This window comes from Acomys minous (assembly GCF_964271855.1).
Source record: "Acomys minous genome assembly, chromosome: 6".
Lineage (NCBI taxonomy): Eukaryota > Metazoa > Chordata > Mammalia > Rodentia > Muridae > Acomys > Acomys minous.
This window is the reverse complement of record NC_140487.1, coordinates 53,177,277-53,192,608: the sequence shown is the minus strand read 5'-3', so window position 1 is coordinate 53,192,608 and position 15,332 is coordinate 53,177,277. Positions and strand designations below refer to the sequence as shown.

The following is a 15,332-nucleotide window of genomic DNA, read 5'->3' as shown; positions in this document are numbered from 1 at the left end:
GTAGCCACGAGGAAGACCCAGAATTTGAATATTATTTTTTCTGACACCCCCCACCTCCCATCCTGTCCCTTTAGTAAGGCAGTGTAGTCTTTAAAAACATAGACCCAATCGCAAAACCCTATGCTCAAAACACTTTCTAGGAGTATTCTGAGCTGCACAGTGTCCACTAAAATTCATAGGTGAAGTCCTGACCCTGGCACCTCAGAACAGGACTGTATTTGGTGATGGTCCTTAAGAAGGTGATTAGCTTAGAATGAGGTCACTGGGATGGCCCTAATCCAAACAACAATTGTCATCATAAGAAGAGATTAGGAAGCAGACACAGAGAGAAGACCTCGTGAGACAAGGTGAGGGGAACAGTTAACCAGAAGCCAGAGAGCTACCCCAGCAAATGATTCAGACAACACCCTGATTTCAGAATGTTCCAGAATTTTTAAAGTGGTTTGTAAAAACAATTTTATTAATTAGTTAATGTATTTATTCACTTCACATCTCAGCCATAGCCACCTCCTTCCTCCCCTAGCGGTCCTTCCCTCCTGCTCTCTTCTCCCCTCCCCCATCCCCTGATCCTCAGAAAAGAAGAGACAACCCCCCCTCCCCCACCCCAGCTCATCAGGTTACATCAAGACTGAGTGCGCCCTCTTCCCTTTGGGCATGACACGGCAGTCCCACCAAGGGGAAGTGACCAAAAGCAGGCAACAGAGTCCATGCCAAAGAGATTCCTTGCTAGGGAACCCCACATGAAGCCTGGGTTACCCATTTGTGCAGGGGGCCCTAGGGCCAGTCCAGGCAAGGTCCTTGGTTGGTGCTTCAGACTCCACAAACCCCTCTGAGCCCTGCTTAGTTGGTGCTGTCGGCCTTCTTGTGGAGAATGTTCCAGAGTTTTTGAGAAAATACATTTATGTTGATCAAGCCATATAGCCTATGGTCTTTGCTATCGTGGCCTGAACACAAATAACTAATGCAGAGATTAAAACCTAAGCTCGCCATATGGCCTATGTGTCCCCCCACAGCCGACCCTTCTTTCTTCCTCTGGCTCTCCTGCGGGGCCTTTAGCTACACCTGCCTCCTCAGGTCATTTCTTCCTCTGGGCCTCTTCTGATGGGCTGTCCCCTCCCCCTGCCCTGCCTTCCCCACTCTTCAAGCTTTGCCTTAATGTTACCTCCTGAAAAGGAGGTCTTCGTCACCTCAGTCCCTCCTCTAACTGAGCAGGGATCTCTTCCCCCCCGCCCTGCCAGCCTCCTTCCGATCGCCCCATTCCTTTGCAGGCCCTCCCTTGATTTAAGTGTCGCGTTTGTTGCCTCTAAGATGGACGTTCTCTGACATTCCCGCACTTTTGTGATGACAGCACACTGTTGTAGTTAGTAGTGCGTCAGACTCGGTCAACTTACGCCTTTCTTGGGGACAGGAGAAATGGTGATGACCTGACACTGGTGAGGTGCAGCACATCTCAGCGTGTTTGAGTGATCACCCGCTGCTGTCTTCGTTGATCTCATTTTCCCTCACACTGTGTCCCCGTAGTGTACTGTGCTACCCAGGATAACGGGTAATCGCATCAAATGAGTGTCACTGTTTTAGACAGGAAGGCAGTTCTGCTTGTGGTCAAGCACTGGTCCTTGACAATAAGTCCATACTTGCTGGGGGCACTCACCACTTCTGTGAGAGATTATAAAAGATCCCCGAGAATCAGGAAGATAGCTGAATAGGTAAAAGAGCCTACCGCCAAGCCTGAGGACCTGAGTTCAAGGCCAAGAACCCCAGTAAGAAGAGAGAGTAGAACGAGACCATGAGGAGGGTCTATCCTTTTCTATGGCCCTGGGCAGGGCCACGCCCCCCAAGGCAGGTAAGCAATGACATCACAAGTAGGCAGACTGAAGAGCTCTAACACAAAATAACTAAATGTGTAAGAGAATTTAAAGACACCCCTAAAAATTCATAATGTGGATGCAGTGACCTACATCAGAAATAAACATAAGCCACTGAAAGCCACTGTATTCATCTTTTGAAAGCTTAGGTAATCTAGAAGTCTACCAGTCATTTGGAAATAAATACATGAAAAATTGTTCACATCACATCACACTAGCAATCAAGACATTCAAAGTAAATTAACTTCATAGTTTGTTAACCACATGGACAAGAATGTGAATGGCACAAAAGCTTTGGGGGATGTGAAGGAAGCTAGCCTTGGTCCATGGCTGATGAGGGAAACTTGACATGATACAGGAAATTAAAAGACCTGATCTTTGGCCTCAAAGACGTTGACTCCGGAAGCTGTTCTCCTGAGAAAAAGTACATCCTAAAGCATACCTGTGGTTCACAAGCTGCACTTCCATGTTCAGAATCAGGTCACTGTAAAGGGCGTTTTTACACAGTCTCTGCATAGATGACCCCTGGTGATGTGGAAAATTTTGAATGGCATTAAATAAAATCTTAGGAGCGAAGAGTGTGGCTTGGTCCAAAGCACAGGTTTACCACAACCTCCTGAGTTCATTCCTCAACACTAAAAATAAGTTTCAAAGTTCAGAACAATAAAAATAAACAAATAAAAGCAACCATGATAGTATAGTAAAGTCCCCAAGAGAGAGCCTAGACTGCACTAAGGAAGTGGCACACCCAACTCCCTAAGACCCCTAAGGAAGTTTCTCTGGAAAATATCTCCTCCTGGAAAAGGCTTATGAATGAATACACTCATTTATAAGCCCTCTGGGCAGCTGTTTTGTTCTTGATCTTTGACTGTTGTTTATAAATGGCCAACCTCCCTCTTTCCCTCCTTTGGAAAATTCAGGAGCTGATGGTGCCCAGGCCTCCATCCATGGCTGGCTTGAGGCACTTTCCCGGCCTGTTGTGAGTGAGCACAGACCGAGGCCCTGGCTCCCAAGAACAGCCTCTTTTGAGCACAGACAGGAAGCTAAGCTTATAGAAGGGTTACACAAGGGTCAGTCATGTCCAAATGCCCCACATCTCAAGAGGAGCGGGCTTACAGTCCAGTGGAGTGTCACACAGTCCTGAGTGGGCAGGGGCTTTCTTGTAGATAAGAAACAACCAGCACTTGGTCGATGTGGTCCCCCTACGCTCCACCTTAATAGGCAAGTCCTTCACGGGGCGGGGCGTTCCTCTACCCCTGGCACCTGTAGCTCAGCGTTATCCCTGAAGTGGGAGTTGCCTCACCACCCTTCTGTGGTCGGCCTTAGAGCAAGTATGCCATTTTCACTATTGGAAAAATAACTCCCATTCGTTCCTTGATCCACACGGAGGCTGTAAACAACCTGAGCAGCAAGCATCTCAACTCTGGGGGAGGAGGGGGAGGGGGGAGGGGAGGCTGTGGATTAGGTAGGACCAGGTCAACAGTAGCTGAATAAACTAGTACTGGCAGGCGAGGTGCTGCCTGGGGCACTCACAAAAGAGTGTGTAGAGGGTGGCCCTTGCCCCGTGAGTCATAAATCAGTTACCTCTTTGCAGGAAACATTGTGGCAGTGTGCTGGGTGGGGGTGGGGTCGGGGGAGGAGCCTCTGGTTTGTTCCTGCACACCTTTTGCCAATCATGAAAGTCCTTAGGGGATTCACAGACACTTTTTGCTCCACTTTCTGGTGCAACCCTGACCTCATCCTCCAGGCTCTCCCCTTATGAAACAGCCCACTGTGCCCTGAATTTCTCAGCCATTCATCACCCCCCCCCATGCCATAGACTACTCACCCAGACCCTTAGCTCTTGGCTTCCCAGAGCCCCCAGTCCTCCCTGACTTCAAGGCACAATTCTAGTTGAAGTTTAGTGTTATTCCCGAGGGTCTCTATTTTGCAGCCATTTGCTCACACACTGGGCAGGCGCCTGGTAGAGGTGCCGGTGTTGAGTGGTGTCACAAGGCACTATGGTGTCATGGTTGAGGAGGCAGTTGCTCAGTGACATGACCCTGGGAACCAGAAGGAGACAAAGGTAGCTGCATATGGACTGAGCAGCTCTCAGAAGGGACGACAGTGGGAAGACCCAGGGATTGGTGAGCCAAGTGACTTAAGAGCACAGCAGCAATCTCGTAGGCCATCATGGCTGGGCCACACACAAATGAGATGTGTGAGAGTGGAGGAGAAGAGAGGACTGGGCTGTGGCATCGATGCTACCTGATGTCAATGGGTGTGTCGTTGAGGGAAATGCTGTGTGTGAGTTCCCTGCGATCCTGGTTGTGGGGTGGACCAGCTCTAGAAGGTGTCCTGTGGTCTGGGCAGCAGGGGGGGGGGTGTTCTAGCATTGCACCAAGGATCTCTGGGAAGCTGGCCTTGCCTCAGCTTGTCAGCACGTTCCTCTGTTGCATCAGGTCTTTCCTTCCTTCAGGTCGGCTGCTTCCTGAAGACCCCAAGGTTCCCCATCTGGGTGGTCTGCAGTGAGAGCCACTTCAGCATCCTCTTCAGCCTCCAACCAGAGCTCTTGTCCGACTGGAAGACTGAGCGGCTCTTTGACCTGTATTACTATGATGGCTTGGCCAACCAGCAGGAGGAGATCCGGCTGACTATTGGTGAGACACCCTAACCCAGCTCTTCAGAGAGCCTCCAGGCTGCTCCAGAACCAGCCTTAGCATGCCTTCTCGGGATACTCTTGGGTGGCCAGAGAGTGATGCTAGCCTGGCCACCCTGTAAGATAGGGCCATGGATGGTCCTTGAGCCCTTGATGGCATTAAGGGTGGAAGATGGAGTTACAACCACACTCAAGTGCCCCATAAGCTATGCTGATATGTCTGGATTCGCTTTTAGGGCAATAGGAATAATGGGAGGTTTTAGGATAGAGGAATAATGAGACCACAATTGTTTTAGAAAAAAAAATGATAACTAAAGGAAGGCATAGTTTTGGGGGAGGTTGGAGGTAAGAGGCCAGTTCCCTGTCTAGGTAAGAATCAATGACCAAGAAGAAGGGAGGGACCAGTCAAGTTGGAGATGAGTGCATGGTACACAAGGGTTGGGCTGGGTTCCTGCAGTTGCCTGTACTCAGGGCCAGTGCATCTCCCCAAGATGACGTGAGTGCTTTCCCCCCTCTTTCCTAGATACCACCAAGACCACCTCAGAGGACAGCAGCAGCGACCTTGTCCCTCCCCTTGAGCTCTGTATCAGAACCAAGTGAGTAGGGCCACCTCTAACTTCCTAAAACTCTCCCAGAGAGGCCAGGGTATGCATTGGTTGGGCACGGTAGGCCTTAGACCAACAGACAAACAGCTTCCTGGGTGGCCTGATCTAGAGGGATGTGATCAGGTGATACCATGGTGCAGCTGATTAGACACTGGGCTTATACTAAGTAGGTGTCTCCATTGGGTTGAGAGAGTTGCTGACTTTTTAGGAGCTGGAGAATGGAATAGAATTGAGAGAGGGGTTGTGGGTGCCCACAGCAGCAGTGCCTGCCTACCCTCAGTGTAGTAGAGCCACTCAGAACGCTGAGCAGGGATGCTCCTGTCTCAGAGGCACTTGGTCGTGCCTCATCCAGTGTCTTTGTAATTTGGGGAGGCTGTGGCACAGGCCATCTCTACCCCTTTCTTCCTAAGCTCCTTGTTGTGCCCCAGGCCTGGGCTGTGCTTTGAAGGGCCTTGGGATGTCTCTAATAGAAGTCTCTAGATCATTTGGCAAGATCTTCTCAAAGTCTGCCGTGGTGACTAGGAAATGTGTAAAGTAGGGAAGCTGGGGATAGGGGTGGGGGTGGAGGGGAGTGTCCCTAAAAGGCAACAGGGTCCTGGTTGCTTTTCCTGGGATACAGTGCCCGCCATCATTGTTCTGAGCATGAGTCCCAGAGCCAGGTGTAAGCTGGCTGTGATGCACTGGTCTTTACCTGTCCGACTTACTATGTCATCTGTAAAGTGGGGACAGTGGCAGCCATCGTCCTTGGGCACTCACGACTGGGTGCTGTCTCAAGAGGAATCTGTTTCCCTGGCTGGGGCCAGAGTCACAACCTGGCCCTGAGCTTCTGGCCACCTGGGATACATGTGGCAAACCTGGAGTCCAAGCGTGCTGCCCCTTGTAGACAAGCAAGCCTTCGAATGGGACTGAGGAAGAAAGCAAGGACTGCCTTGGCGCCGTGGAAACATCAGGAAGGGGAAGTGGGAGGGCTGCAGGCACATCCCCATTGTGCCCTTTCCCTCTCAGGCACACACAGGGATACAGCATTCCTGCAGGGTCATAGGCTGTCTGCTTTCATCAGAGGATTAGGGGACATGCAGGCTGCTGTCCTTTCAAGTACAAAGGGCCACTCATTCAAGGTGATGAGTGAAGGGCTTTGAAGGGGGAAAGGAGCTGACCCTGGCCTTGGCACCTAGAGCAGGCTAGTATAGGAGGCCACAGTGTGACCTTTTGAAGGAGAAGGTCCTCAACTGCCCCTAGGCACAGCCTCTACCCCTTCCAGACTGGGGTGCTCCTTGGGATCTCCTTTTTATTTTATCTTTGAACCCCTCCCACCAGTAGTACCCCTTAATCTCTTCACTGCCATCTTTTGACAAGGGATTGTTCCTTATTGGCCAAGAAGCATCTCTCCCCTGCCTCCCACCCCTCAGACCCAGCCTTGTTTGAGAATGGCTCAGGGTTGGGGCCTGTCTTGAGGTAGCCTCTTGCCCCAAGATGGCTGGCATGGAGCTCAGTTCAGAATCTTCGAGGGTGGGCTTGGGGCTCTTCTCTTGCTGCTTTGTCTCTTGGGGTGATCCTAACCCATTCTACTCCAGTGACCCGTATGAGCTGGAGAGCAGATGGAGTCGGGGCTGGGCCTGGTTTTCCTTGGGCTTACTTCTGTTTCCTGTCCTAGCCTCAGATGAGACAGAGCCATGGGCTCTTCAGAAATGCTTTCCAGTGTTTGTCATAGAGAGAAGTAGCACTGTGTGTGTAGCATACTGGGTTAGGGACACAAGGCCTAGGGACTCTAGAGGCCCCAGACCCCATGCATCCCTGGGTTGGCTAAGGAAAGCCTATGTGAACTTTGGATCGCTCACTGGGGAGTCTTGCCCCAGAGCTTAGGTCCTAGGCTTGTAGACATTAGCTTCCTTTAAGGAATATGCTAGAACTGGAGTCCCCAGGCCAACTAGGGCCTCTGTGGTGAGGCCTGAGAACGTGAATTCCTGTGCAGTCCCTGGCTCCTGCTGCTAGGGCCATCTAGGAAAATTTTCATTCATTTGAGTATATATATGTGAGAAAGTGAGTGAGGGAGGGATGTGTGTGGGTGGGGTGGGGGGTGGGGGTGGGTGTGTACGAGCGAGCGAGTGTGCACACATGCCTACCTATGTATACTATGGAAGCCAGAAGAAAGCAGAAGGTATCCTCTACCCCCACCCCCAATTTCTTTGAGGCAGAGTTTCTTGTTAAACTTGGGGCTCATGATTTTTAGACAGTCTAGAAGTCGGCAAGCCCCAGCAATACTCCCACTGCAGCTAGAGTTACAGGCTTATTCCCTGGGTGCTGGGATTTGAACTCTGGTCTTCATTATTGTTTGGCAGTCACTCTTAACTGTAGAAACATCCCTCTAGGCCCTAGGACTACTTTTGAGAAGTGCTGTTCTGATGAGGAGTAAGGGCCTCCTCGGCCCCATCCATGTCCCTCTGCCTTGTGAACCTGACCTTTCCAGTTAGTTACCAAAGGAGGTACCAAACCTGTATGGTAGCCATAGGCCTGGGAGCTCTCTTCCTAATGCGAGGCTTTTGCCTGCTGTACTTTCTCATTGTATTTGCCGTGGTGGGTCTACCTGGCTAGTGACCATGGGAGCACTTTCCCAGAGTTTTTCCCAGAATTATTCCCAGAAGGCTGAGTGGGTGAGTGAAGAGTGGACTGGCTGGGTCCTTGTCCCCTTGATTCATCAGATAACATGCCACTGTAATGGGAAACAGCAGGCCAGGAATCCTCGTCCAAGGGATTGGATTACAAAGGCTTTGCATTTTGTTTTTGCTGCAGATTCTCAAACATCTCAAAAGAGGAACTTGAGAGAGTAGCCTCTGAGGTCACTGTGGGTCCGCTAGAGCGGTCTTAGCTGTGGGGGTGACATGAGGGGGCAAATCCTGCTACCTCTAGACCTGCCTTATGGCACATATGGTGCCGTAGTTCATGCTCAGGCCACTGCCAAAATCAGAATCAGATTTCAAATAACCTGGTGAGATGCAGCCGAGTGTTCAAAATCAGCGCATGTATGAAAAGTGTGGCTAGCTGGAGCACCTGGTGGGCGGGTGCGGTTTCTGTCTCATCCTCCCACTCTCCATGGAAGCTCTGCCTTGGTTCTTTAGAAGATACAGCTGGATGAGTATTAGTTCCCACTCGCTAGGAGTTCAATCAACTGGAAGTCAAGTTCAGAATCAACCCTGATCAAACCCAGGGGAAGAAGGCCTCATCCTTAAGCCTTAGTGCATGCAGGACTCAAGACCCACCCTATAGGATGTACCTACCGCATACCTGACCATCTGGCAATGTGCTTCGTCCCCAGTGGTGTGCCCACCCCTCCAGGGTACCCACTCCGCCCACCCCCATGTAGCCCTTTCCTGTCACCTGGCTCTGTTGTCATGGAGGCGTTGCACAGGCCTTCAGAGAGCGGCATCCTGATTAGAAACATCACGAGGTCCCTGTGCTTTCCCTATTCTTTAATCCAATGCACATCTCGGCCCCACAGAATCTCTTGTTACCTTTGCTGTGTCAGGAATGTGGGGTTCCATCTCTTGCCCCTCCCCCTGTTGTTCTGAAACTACATCAGCCAAACCAGACTCTTTGGGGGTCATTTCCACCAGCACATACTGACCTCTCCCAGGCTTCCATCCTTACTGGAGTGAGAGGGGAAAAAAAAAAAATGAAACCATTGTCAATAGGCCAAAGAGCAGAGGAAAGAGCTCATAACCGGGCCTGGGGCTAGGGACCAGATGTTTCTATTTGGAGGCTCAGAGAAGAAATGGAAACTAGTTCCCGACAGGGTCAGTGTCTCTGAGGACTGGGAGAACACTCACCTCCCTCAGAGATGCCCTGCCCACCTGAGTACCCTCCTTCTTCCTTCCATGCTGATAACCTTGCCTGGGCCAAATCGCCACTCACAGTGCCCCTTAGCCACAGGAGCTGTCCCTGGCTCCCTCCGTCTGTGACAACCACACTCTGGATGTGCTGCTCTCTACATATTCCCAGTTTGCCCTGGCTTGTCACATCATGTGGGTTGTCCTCCTGAACTCAATTCTGCCCATCTATCTGCCCAGATATCATTGTCTTTCCCGAGCCACTGTGAGATGGAAAGTAGAACCACAGACGTATTCTCTGGCCTTTACAAGCAGAATACCAAGAAGAGACTTGATACCCTATGAGCATATACGGGGGGAGGAGGTCCCCCTCAGCCACAGTCATAGGGGAGGGGAGTAGGGGGAAAGTGGGAGGGAGGGAGGGTGGGAGGGATGGGAGGATGCAAGGGATGGGATAACAATTGAGATGTAATATGAATACATTGATAAAATATTTTTTAAAAACAAGGGGCTCTGAGCATGTGGGGGGAAAGACAAACAGGAGAAGGCTCAGACAAGGGGAGAAGGCATGGAGGTGAGTACAGGACAGCATGCCATAGTGTCATGTAAAGAGTGAAGAGAGACTTGGGTTTTCCCTGCTGGAGACCGGGGAGAGCAGTGGGCTTCAGAGTAGATATGTAAAAGGAGAGAGCTGGGGTGGAGGAGTATCCCCACACCTTGGAACTCTGGGCGTCGGGTGATGTCAGCTCTTCCTGAGCCCAGTCCAAGGGTTGAGGGCCACCTTCAAGCCAGGTGTCCTGCTGGGGGCCTGGGTCTGAGCCTAGAAAAGGATGGGTGAGCCAGGTGGAGGAGTGGCCAAGGCCACAGGTGCAGGGCTAGCTCTAGAACCACCTCCGAGTGCAGGGATGGAAACTTGTGTCCCAGCTGTCTGGAAAGACCAAGGCCAGCAGACCGACCGACCCCTGCATGTGTCTGTAGCAGCTTGGAGCCTTGCACTGGGCCTGCCCTCTCTTTGCTGTTGTGGCCCCATGCGGACCCTCTTCCTATATGAAGTCCATCAGGTTCAGCAGTGGTCTAAATCTCCATTCAGGCTGGAGCTGACGGTACTGTAGTTATTGCCCCAAGGCTGGGGGCGTGGCTTATCTGCATGCCAAGGCTCTTTCTGTGAAGTTGCTGTTGATTTGAGCTGAAAGCTCAACTACTAAGTTGGTGGAGTCGGGGTTTTTTTTCACCTTTGGGAATTTTTGCCAGTCTTGAAACGCTTTCAGCAATTACAGTCACGAGGAGGGCACCAAGTGTCCTGCAGTGAACAGAAGCACTCCCACACCAGAATTATCCAGTGGCAAAGTGCTTTGAAGTGTACAGTGTGTATACTCTGTCTCCTCTATTGCTGCCAAAGACAGCCTGGGCCTCTGACTCCAGCTGCACGTGTGAGCACCTCTGCTCCTCTCCACCTCACCTGCTCACCTCCCTGTATTCCCCAGGCCTGCTGCAGCATTGTCAAGTCTCTCCTCACTCTAGACCATTCAGAGCAACTGTCACCGCTCAGCCCTTGCAGCATTCAGATGGCCTGGGCCCTGGTTTCCCATACCACAGCACAGTGCTTCCCTCCGCTGCCTTTGTTACCTGCTGGCCAGCCCAGGAGGGCTGCTTTCCTTGTGAAGGGCTTCAGAGCCAAACACAGACCTAGCAGCCTGCGAGTGAGGCTCCGTGACTGGCGTGACACAGATGTTGTTTAGCGACGGGTGAGTGTGACTCACTCTGTACTGAAGCCAAACCCCATCTTGTCTGTTGGGAGAGCCTAGGCTTGCCTGCAAGTGGGGCAGGCAGAGTCTGGGGGGCGTTGAGTGGGTATGAAGAAGGTAGCAGTACAGTCCCTGGGGACCAGGCTGAGGATGGAGCTGTCACTCTCCTTTGTGCCTCCTTTCATCACCACTTGGGGATCTAGATTTAAGATTTTTTTGTGTGTGTTTTGTTTTTAAATATTAATTACTTAATTTGTATGAGGCTATAATTAAAGACAGTTGCGAGCCACCGTTTGGGTTCTGGAAATTGAACCCAGGACCTTCAGAGGAGCAGCCCGCACTCTCAACCATTGAGCCATCTCTTCTGCCCCCTAAGATGTGTTCTTAGTCCCCAAGACTTTGATGCTTGCATACAGATCTTACTTAGAGCCATAAAAGGTTATTTAATGGAGCACTTCAAAACAGCAAAGATGAACAGGAAGAGATAAGTAAACTTTTCAAATAGTATGGCCCTGTTACAGATCTGGAATCACGATTAAGTCAGCAGCTGCAGTAAATTGGGCCCCTCAGAACCTGGGATCAGCACCTCGCCACCTCTATCTGCTCAGTGTGCCAGGCAGAGCAGGCTCTGGTCCCCTGATGATAGACCCATGCTGTCTCCCTGGGAACCTCATGAGATTCCAACCCCCTAATCTTCCCAACAGAGGCTCCTCATGTAATAGTTAACTTCTCCAAGTTACGTTAAGTTTCCTACCAGTACAGTGGCCATGTCTACCAATAAGGCAGTCAAGAGAAATGCTACAACGTGGTTGCACTCCGTCAAAGTGGGTATGTTCTTAGTGACCAAACCTGATAGAGTCCCCTGGATCTGCCTGACGACGTACAAGAAGCTTGGGAAGAGGTCTAGAGTTCATCACCGAGCTGCCTGGGTCTCCTTCATCTAGTAGATTAAGAGACTGGCCCTTGGGATTCTCACATGATAATTAGGAAGGAGGAGTGTGCGCTATGATGAGTGTAGAGTGCGTTGACACTCATTGCCCAGCACAGGCTGGGCTGCAGATGGATCGTCAGAAAGGTGGTTCTGATCTTCTGAAATTGTTTAAGTACTGTGCCCAAAGCAAAACCAAATGCCTCTCCTGCAAGAAGCAAAGGGCTGACTACCAAAAACCCACCTGAACCTATATGGGTGAGATCTTTCACCATTGCTGGGTGTCATCAAATGACACCCAAAAAGAACACAAAATTTGGGAATAATTCCTCAAGTTAATATTTATGCCTAAGCTGGTTTTTCCCACATACCTATTCTAGCCTTTTAAATAGTTTGGTTTGTTTGTTTATGTTTGTTTACAAAAATTCAGATACCCAGCTTTCCTGAGACATTGACTAGGGTGTACATTAGGGCAGTGTTCTGTCTTACACATGACACTTCTCACATCTTCAGTGGTGTGGGAAGTTTATCTTGTCCCTGTCATACCCTGATGGGGCTAATATGTGATGTTAATTGTTCCTTTGTGGCTCTGTGCAACTACCATCTTCCACACCAAAGCAGTCCATAGGAGACAGAGGTGCATAATTTGCAACTCAGATTTGTTGTTGTTGTTGTTTTTCCCAAATAACAGGAAATCTGTTTGTTTCGTTGATGGGAAATGGGATGGTGTAAAACATAGAAAATATGAGATGGGAACTATAGTTTATACATCTATCAAGAAGATGTATAAGGCTGGGCATGGTGGCACACACTTTTAATCCCAGCACTCGGGAGGCAGAGACAGGCAGATCGATGTGAGTTCAAGACCAGCCTGGTCTACAAAGTGAGCCCAGAACAGCCAAGGCTACACAGAGAAAGCCTGTCTCAAAAAACAAAACCAAAACAAACAAACAAACGAACAAACAAAACAAAACAAAACAAAAAATCAAGTATAACCTACAGGAAGGAAGGTGACTTAGAAGACAGAGTGAGTAGGAATCCTGCTACCTCTGGAAAGGGTACTTTTCAGCCTAAGCACTAGAGACACTGAGGCAGCAGTGTGGAGAGCTGGAGGAGACAGCTTAAGAAGGAAGTGGAAGCTGAGTTGGAGGATGAGCTATTAAGAGTAAGGAGCACTGGATCCAAGATGAGCCATTCAGTTGTCGCTCCACATTGATGGGGAGGTTTCAGGACCACCTGAGGATATCAAAATCTGAGGATGCTTAAGTCCCTTCTTTAAAATAGCATATAGTATTTACATATGGTCACATCTTTCTGTATGGTTTAGTCTCTGGATACTTATAATATGTAATATGCAAGCACTTGCTATACTGTATTGTTTACAGAATAATAGCGAGGAAAGGAAGGCTGTACATGCTTAGTACATACAGACTTGTTTCTTGGCTTGGAGGTGGGTGGGTGGGGCTTTGTTACTATTGTTTCTTGATTTACAGATGGTTGAACCTGTGGATGGGAAACCAGTGCACTTTAGTTATTTATGGGGGTGTGACCACAGTATGTAACAGAAACAACTTAAAGGGGAGAGGTTTCACTCGGCTCAGTGTTTCTACGTGTTCGGCCCATCATGGTGGGGAGGGCATGTGTGGTAAAGCAGCTTGGTTTAGTGGAGAAAACATGTGTCAGAGGATGTTGACATCATGGTAGACCCGGAAACTGCATCTGACAGGAGCCAGGGCCTGGGTATCATCTCCAGAGACCTTCTTCTGGTGACCTCATTTCCTAAAGGTCCCCAGCTGGCACCACCAAGCAGGAAACAAGCATTCAAACCATGAGCCTGTGGGGGACACTTCAAGGTCCAGTCATCGCTCTGCAATAAGGCCCGCTGCTCCCGTCATTCTGTTAGGACATACTGCACTGTTACTCTGCATGGATCTGTTCTCTCTCCTGCTGAAGTTCCAGGCTTGGCATTTTAGGCTTTCCCAGAGAGTTGCTGATTTAAAACAGGAACAGCATCTGTTTTTCCCTTGCCTGTGGCAGTTAGGATTTTGACTTGACTTCTGGTTTTGAAAACATGACGTTGGCTCCCTCTCCATATGCTGTGAGACAGTTAAGCCCCACACTCCTACTCTGCCCTATAATGCTGCCTCACCACCTCTGTATTCTAATTCATGGTGTCTTCTGACTACCTGTAATGGTAGATTTGCATCATTCTCCATCTGCTATAAATTCCCCTCGGTTATTGAGAAAATCAACTCTATAGATCAGAACCAGATGTTAGGAGAGCCCTGGGTCTCATTACAGTCACTGTTCCACTGAATCCGAGGTACAACCATGTAGCTACTTAGTTCTTCTTAAGGCTTCGTAAATCAGTTTTCAAAACCTGTTTTGTTCCCACGGTACTCACAGCCCTCCCTACCTTCCTGTGGCCCTGTGGAGAGATGCCCTGGTCTGCGGTCAGCTGTCCAGCCTCCTCTGCGTCTTTTCTCCCTGCCTTTCCTGCTCCTCTTTGCACCTTGGACATCCCACAATATCTGTTTCCCTGGCCCTACACAGGTGCCCCTGAAGGACCATTGTCAGGCACTGCTGGACAAGAAATGGTCCAGATGTACTTGGATGAGTTAAATCACTAGAGAGCTTGTAGTGTCAGAACCAGGCACAGGTAGTTACGGCACAGAAGTACAAGTCACTTGTCACCTGTGTCTTCCCTGTGGTTACCAGGGTCCTCGGTGTCTTTATTACGTGCCATACAGGTGTTTAGGTTGGGTAGAGTGTGAAGAGCCAAGGGGCAAGGTGGAGCCCTCAAAGCCTACTTCCTGTGTCCTTGGGGCTCTGACACTCTTTTGTCACTTTCTTCATAGGTGGAAGGGGGCATCTGTGAACTGGAATGGCTCAGACCCCATCCTGTGACCCTTGGCTACATCGAGTTCTATGGCTTCAGCACTCATCACTGGGATGACCCCTGGACTCCAGGTCTTAGGGTCAAGTCTCTTAGAGGAGTTACCCTGCCTGAATTTGCATGGCCACAGAGGCATGCGGAGCCTTCCAGTTTCTCCCATGAAGGGCCGTGATAGGGTCCTGGGCACTGCTGAGGTTCTCTCCCAGCCCAGCTGTGACTGCCAAAGATGGGAAGGAAGCCATCGTAGACTCTGCTGCCTTTTGTCCGCATCCTTCCTGGACAGCCCTGTCAACAAGGCCTCTGATGTGGCTGGCCTTGGGGATTCAGGACCCTTGTTACTACAGCTTCCATAAAGCAAAAGTCAAGCCTATGACCAGGGCAAGACTTTGTGGTTCATTGGTGTGAGGGGAGCACAGGTCTACTGTCACCATGGCTAAGGAGGAACAGGGAGGTGGAAGCCCAGGACCTCAGTGGGCAAAGTATCTCCTAACCAAGATGTGAGGCCAAACTCTACCCTTTGTCCCAGAGATGTCCTTGTTTGGGTTCCCTTGTCTCTCTGCCTAAGATACAAGCTACAAAGTCTACTGTCCAAGAGCAGCTGAAGGTCTAGAGAACCCAGTTTAGGGAAGACTTGGTTCTCGTGTGAGGCCACATGCGTATGGGGTGAGCCTAGAAGGAGGCTAGGATGGGTAGAAAGCTACCCAGGGATTGACTTCTTGTCCAAGCAAGCAAGAAAAGATGAGAATAAGCAGAGGAATCAAGTGTTGTCTTCCACTGGTTGTGGGGAGAACCGACTGCCATTGAAAGTGGACCAGGCTTCAAAAGTGCTCA

At 50.0% G+C, this 15,332-nt stretch overlaps 1 protein-coding gene across 4 annotated transcripts in view; it reads left to right on the top strand.

Moving 5' to 3' along the window:
• The window catches only part of MINDY4 (MINDY lysine 48 deubiquitinase 4), a gene marked incomplete at its 5' end in the record, with an annotated part of 134,332 nt that extends 119,463 nt beyond the window's left edge, over nucleotides 1-14,869 (top strand). For all 4 annotated transcript variants that reach the window (XM_084785485.1, XM_084785484.1, XM_084785487.1 and 1 more), the window contains 3 exons: nucleotides 4,324-4,504; nucleotides 5,027-5,099; nucleotides 14,464-14,869. In XM_084785485.1, coding sequence (XP_084641611.1) covers nucleotides 4,324-4,504; nucleotides 5,027-5,099; nucleotides 14,464-14,512 — 303 coding nt within the window. In that variant the 3' untranslated portion in view covers nucleotides 14,513-14,869. The remainder of the gene's footprint in view (nucleotides 1-4,323; nucleotides 4,505-5,026; nucleotides 5,100-14,463) is intronic.
• Nucleotides 14,870-15,332: the final 463 nt, after the last annotated feature.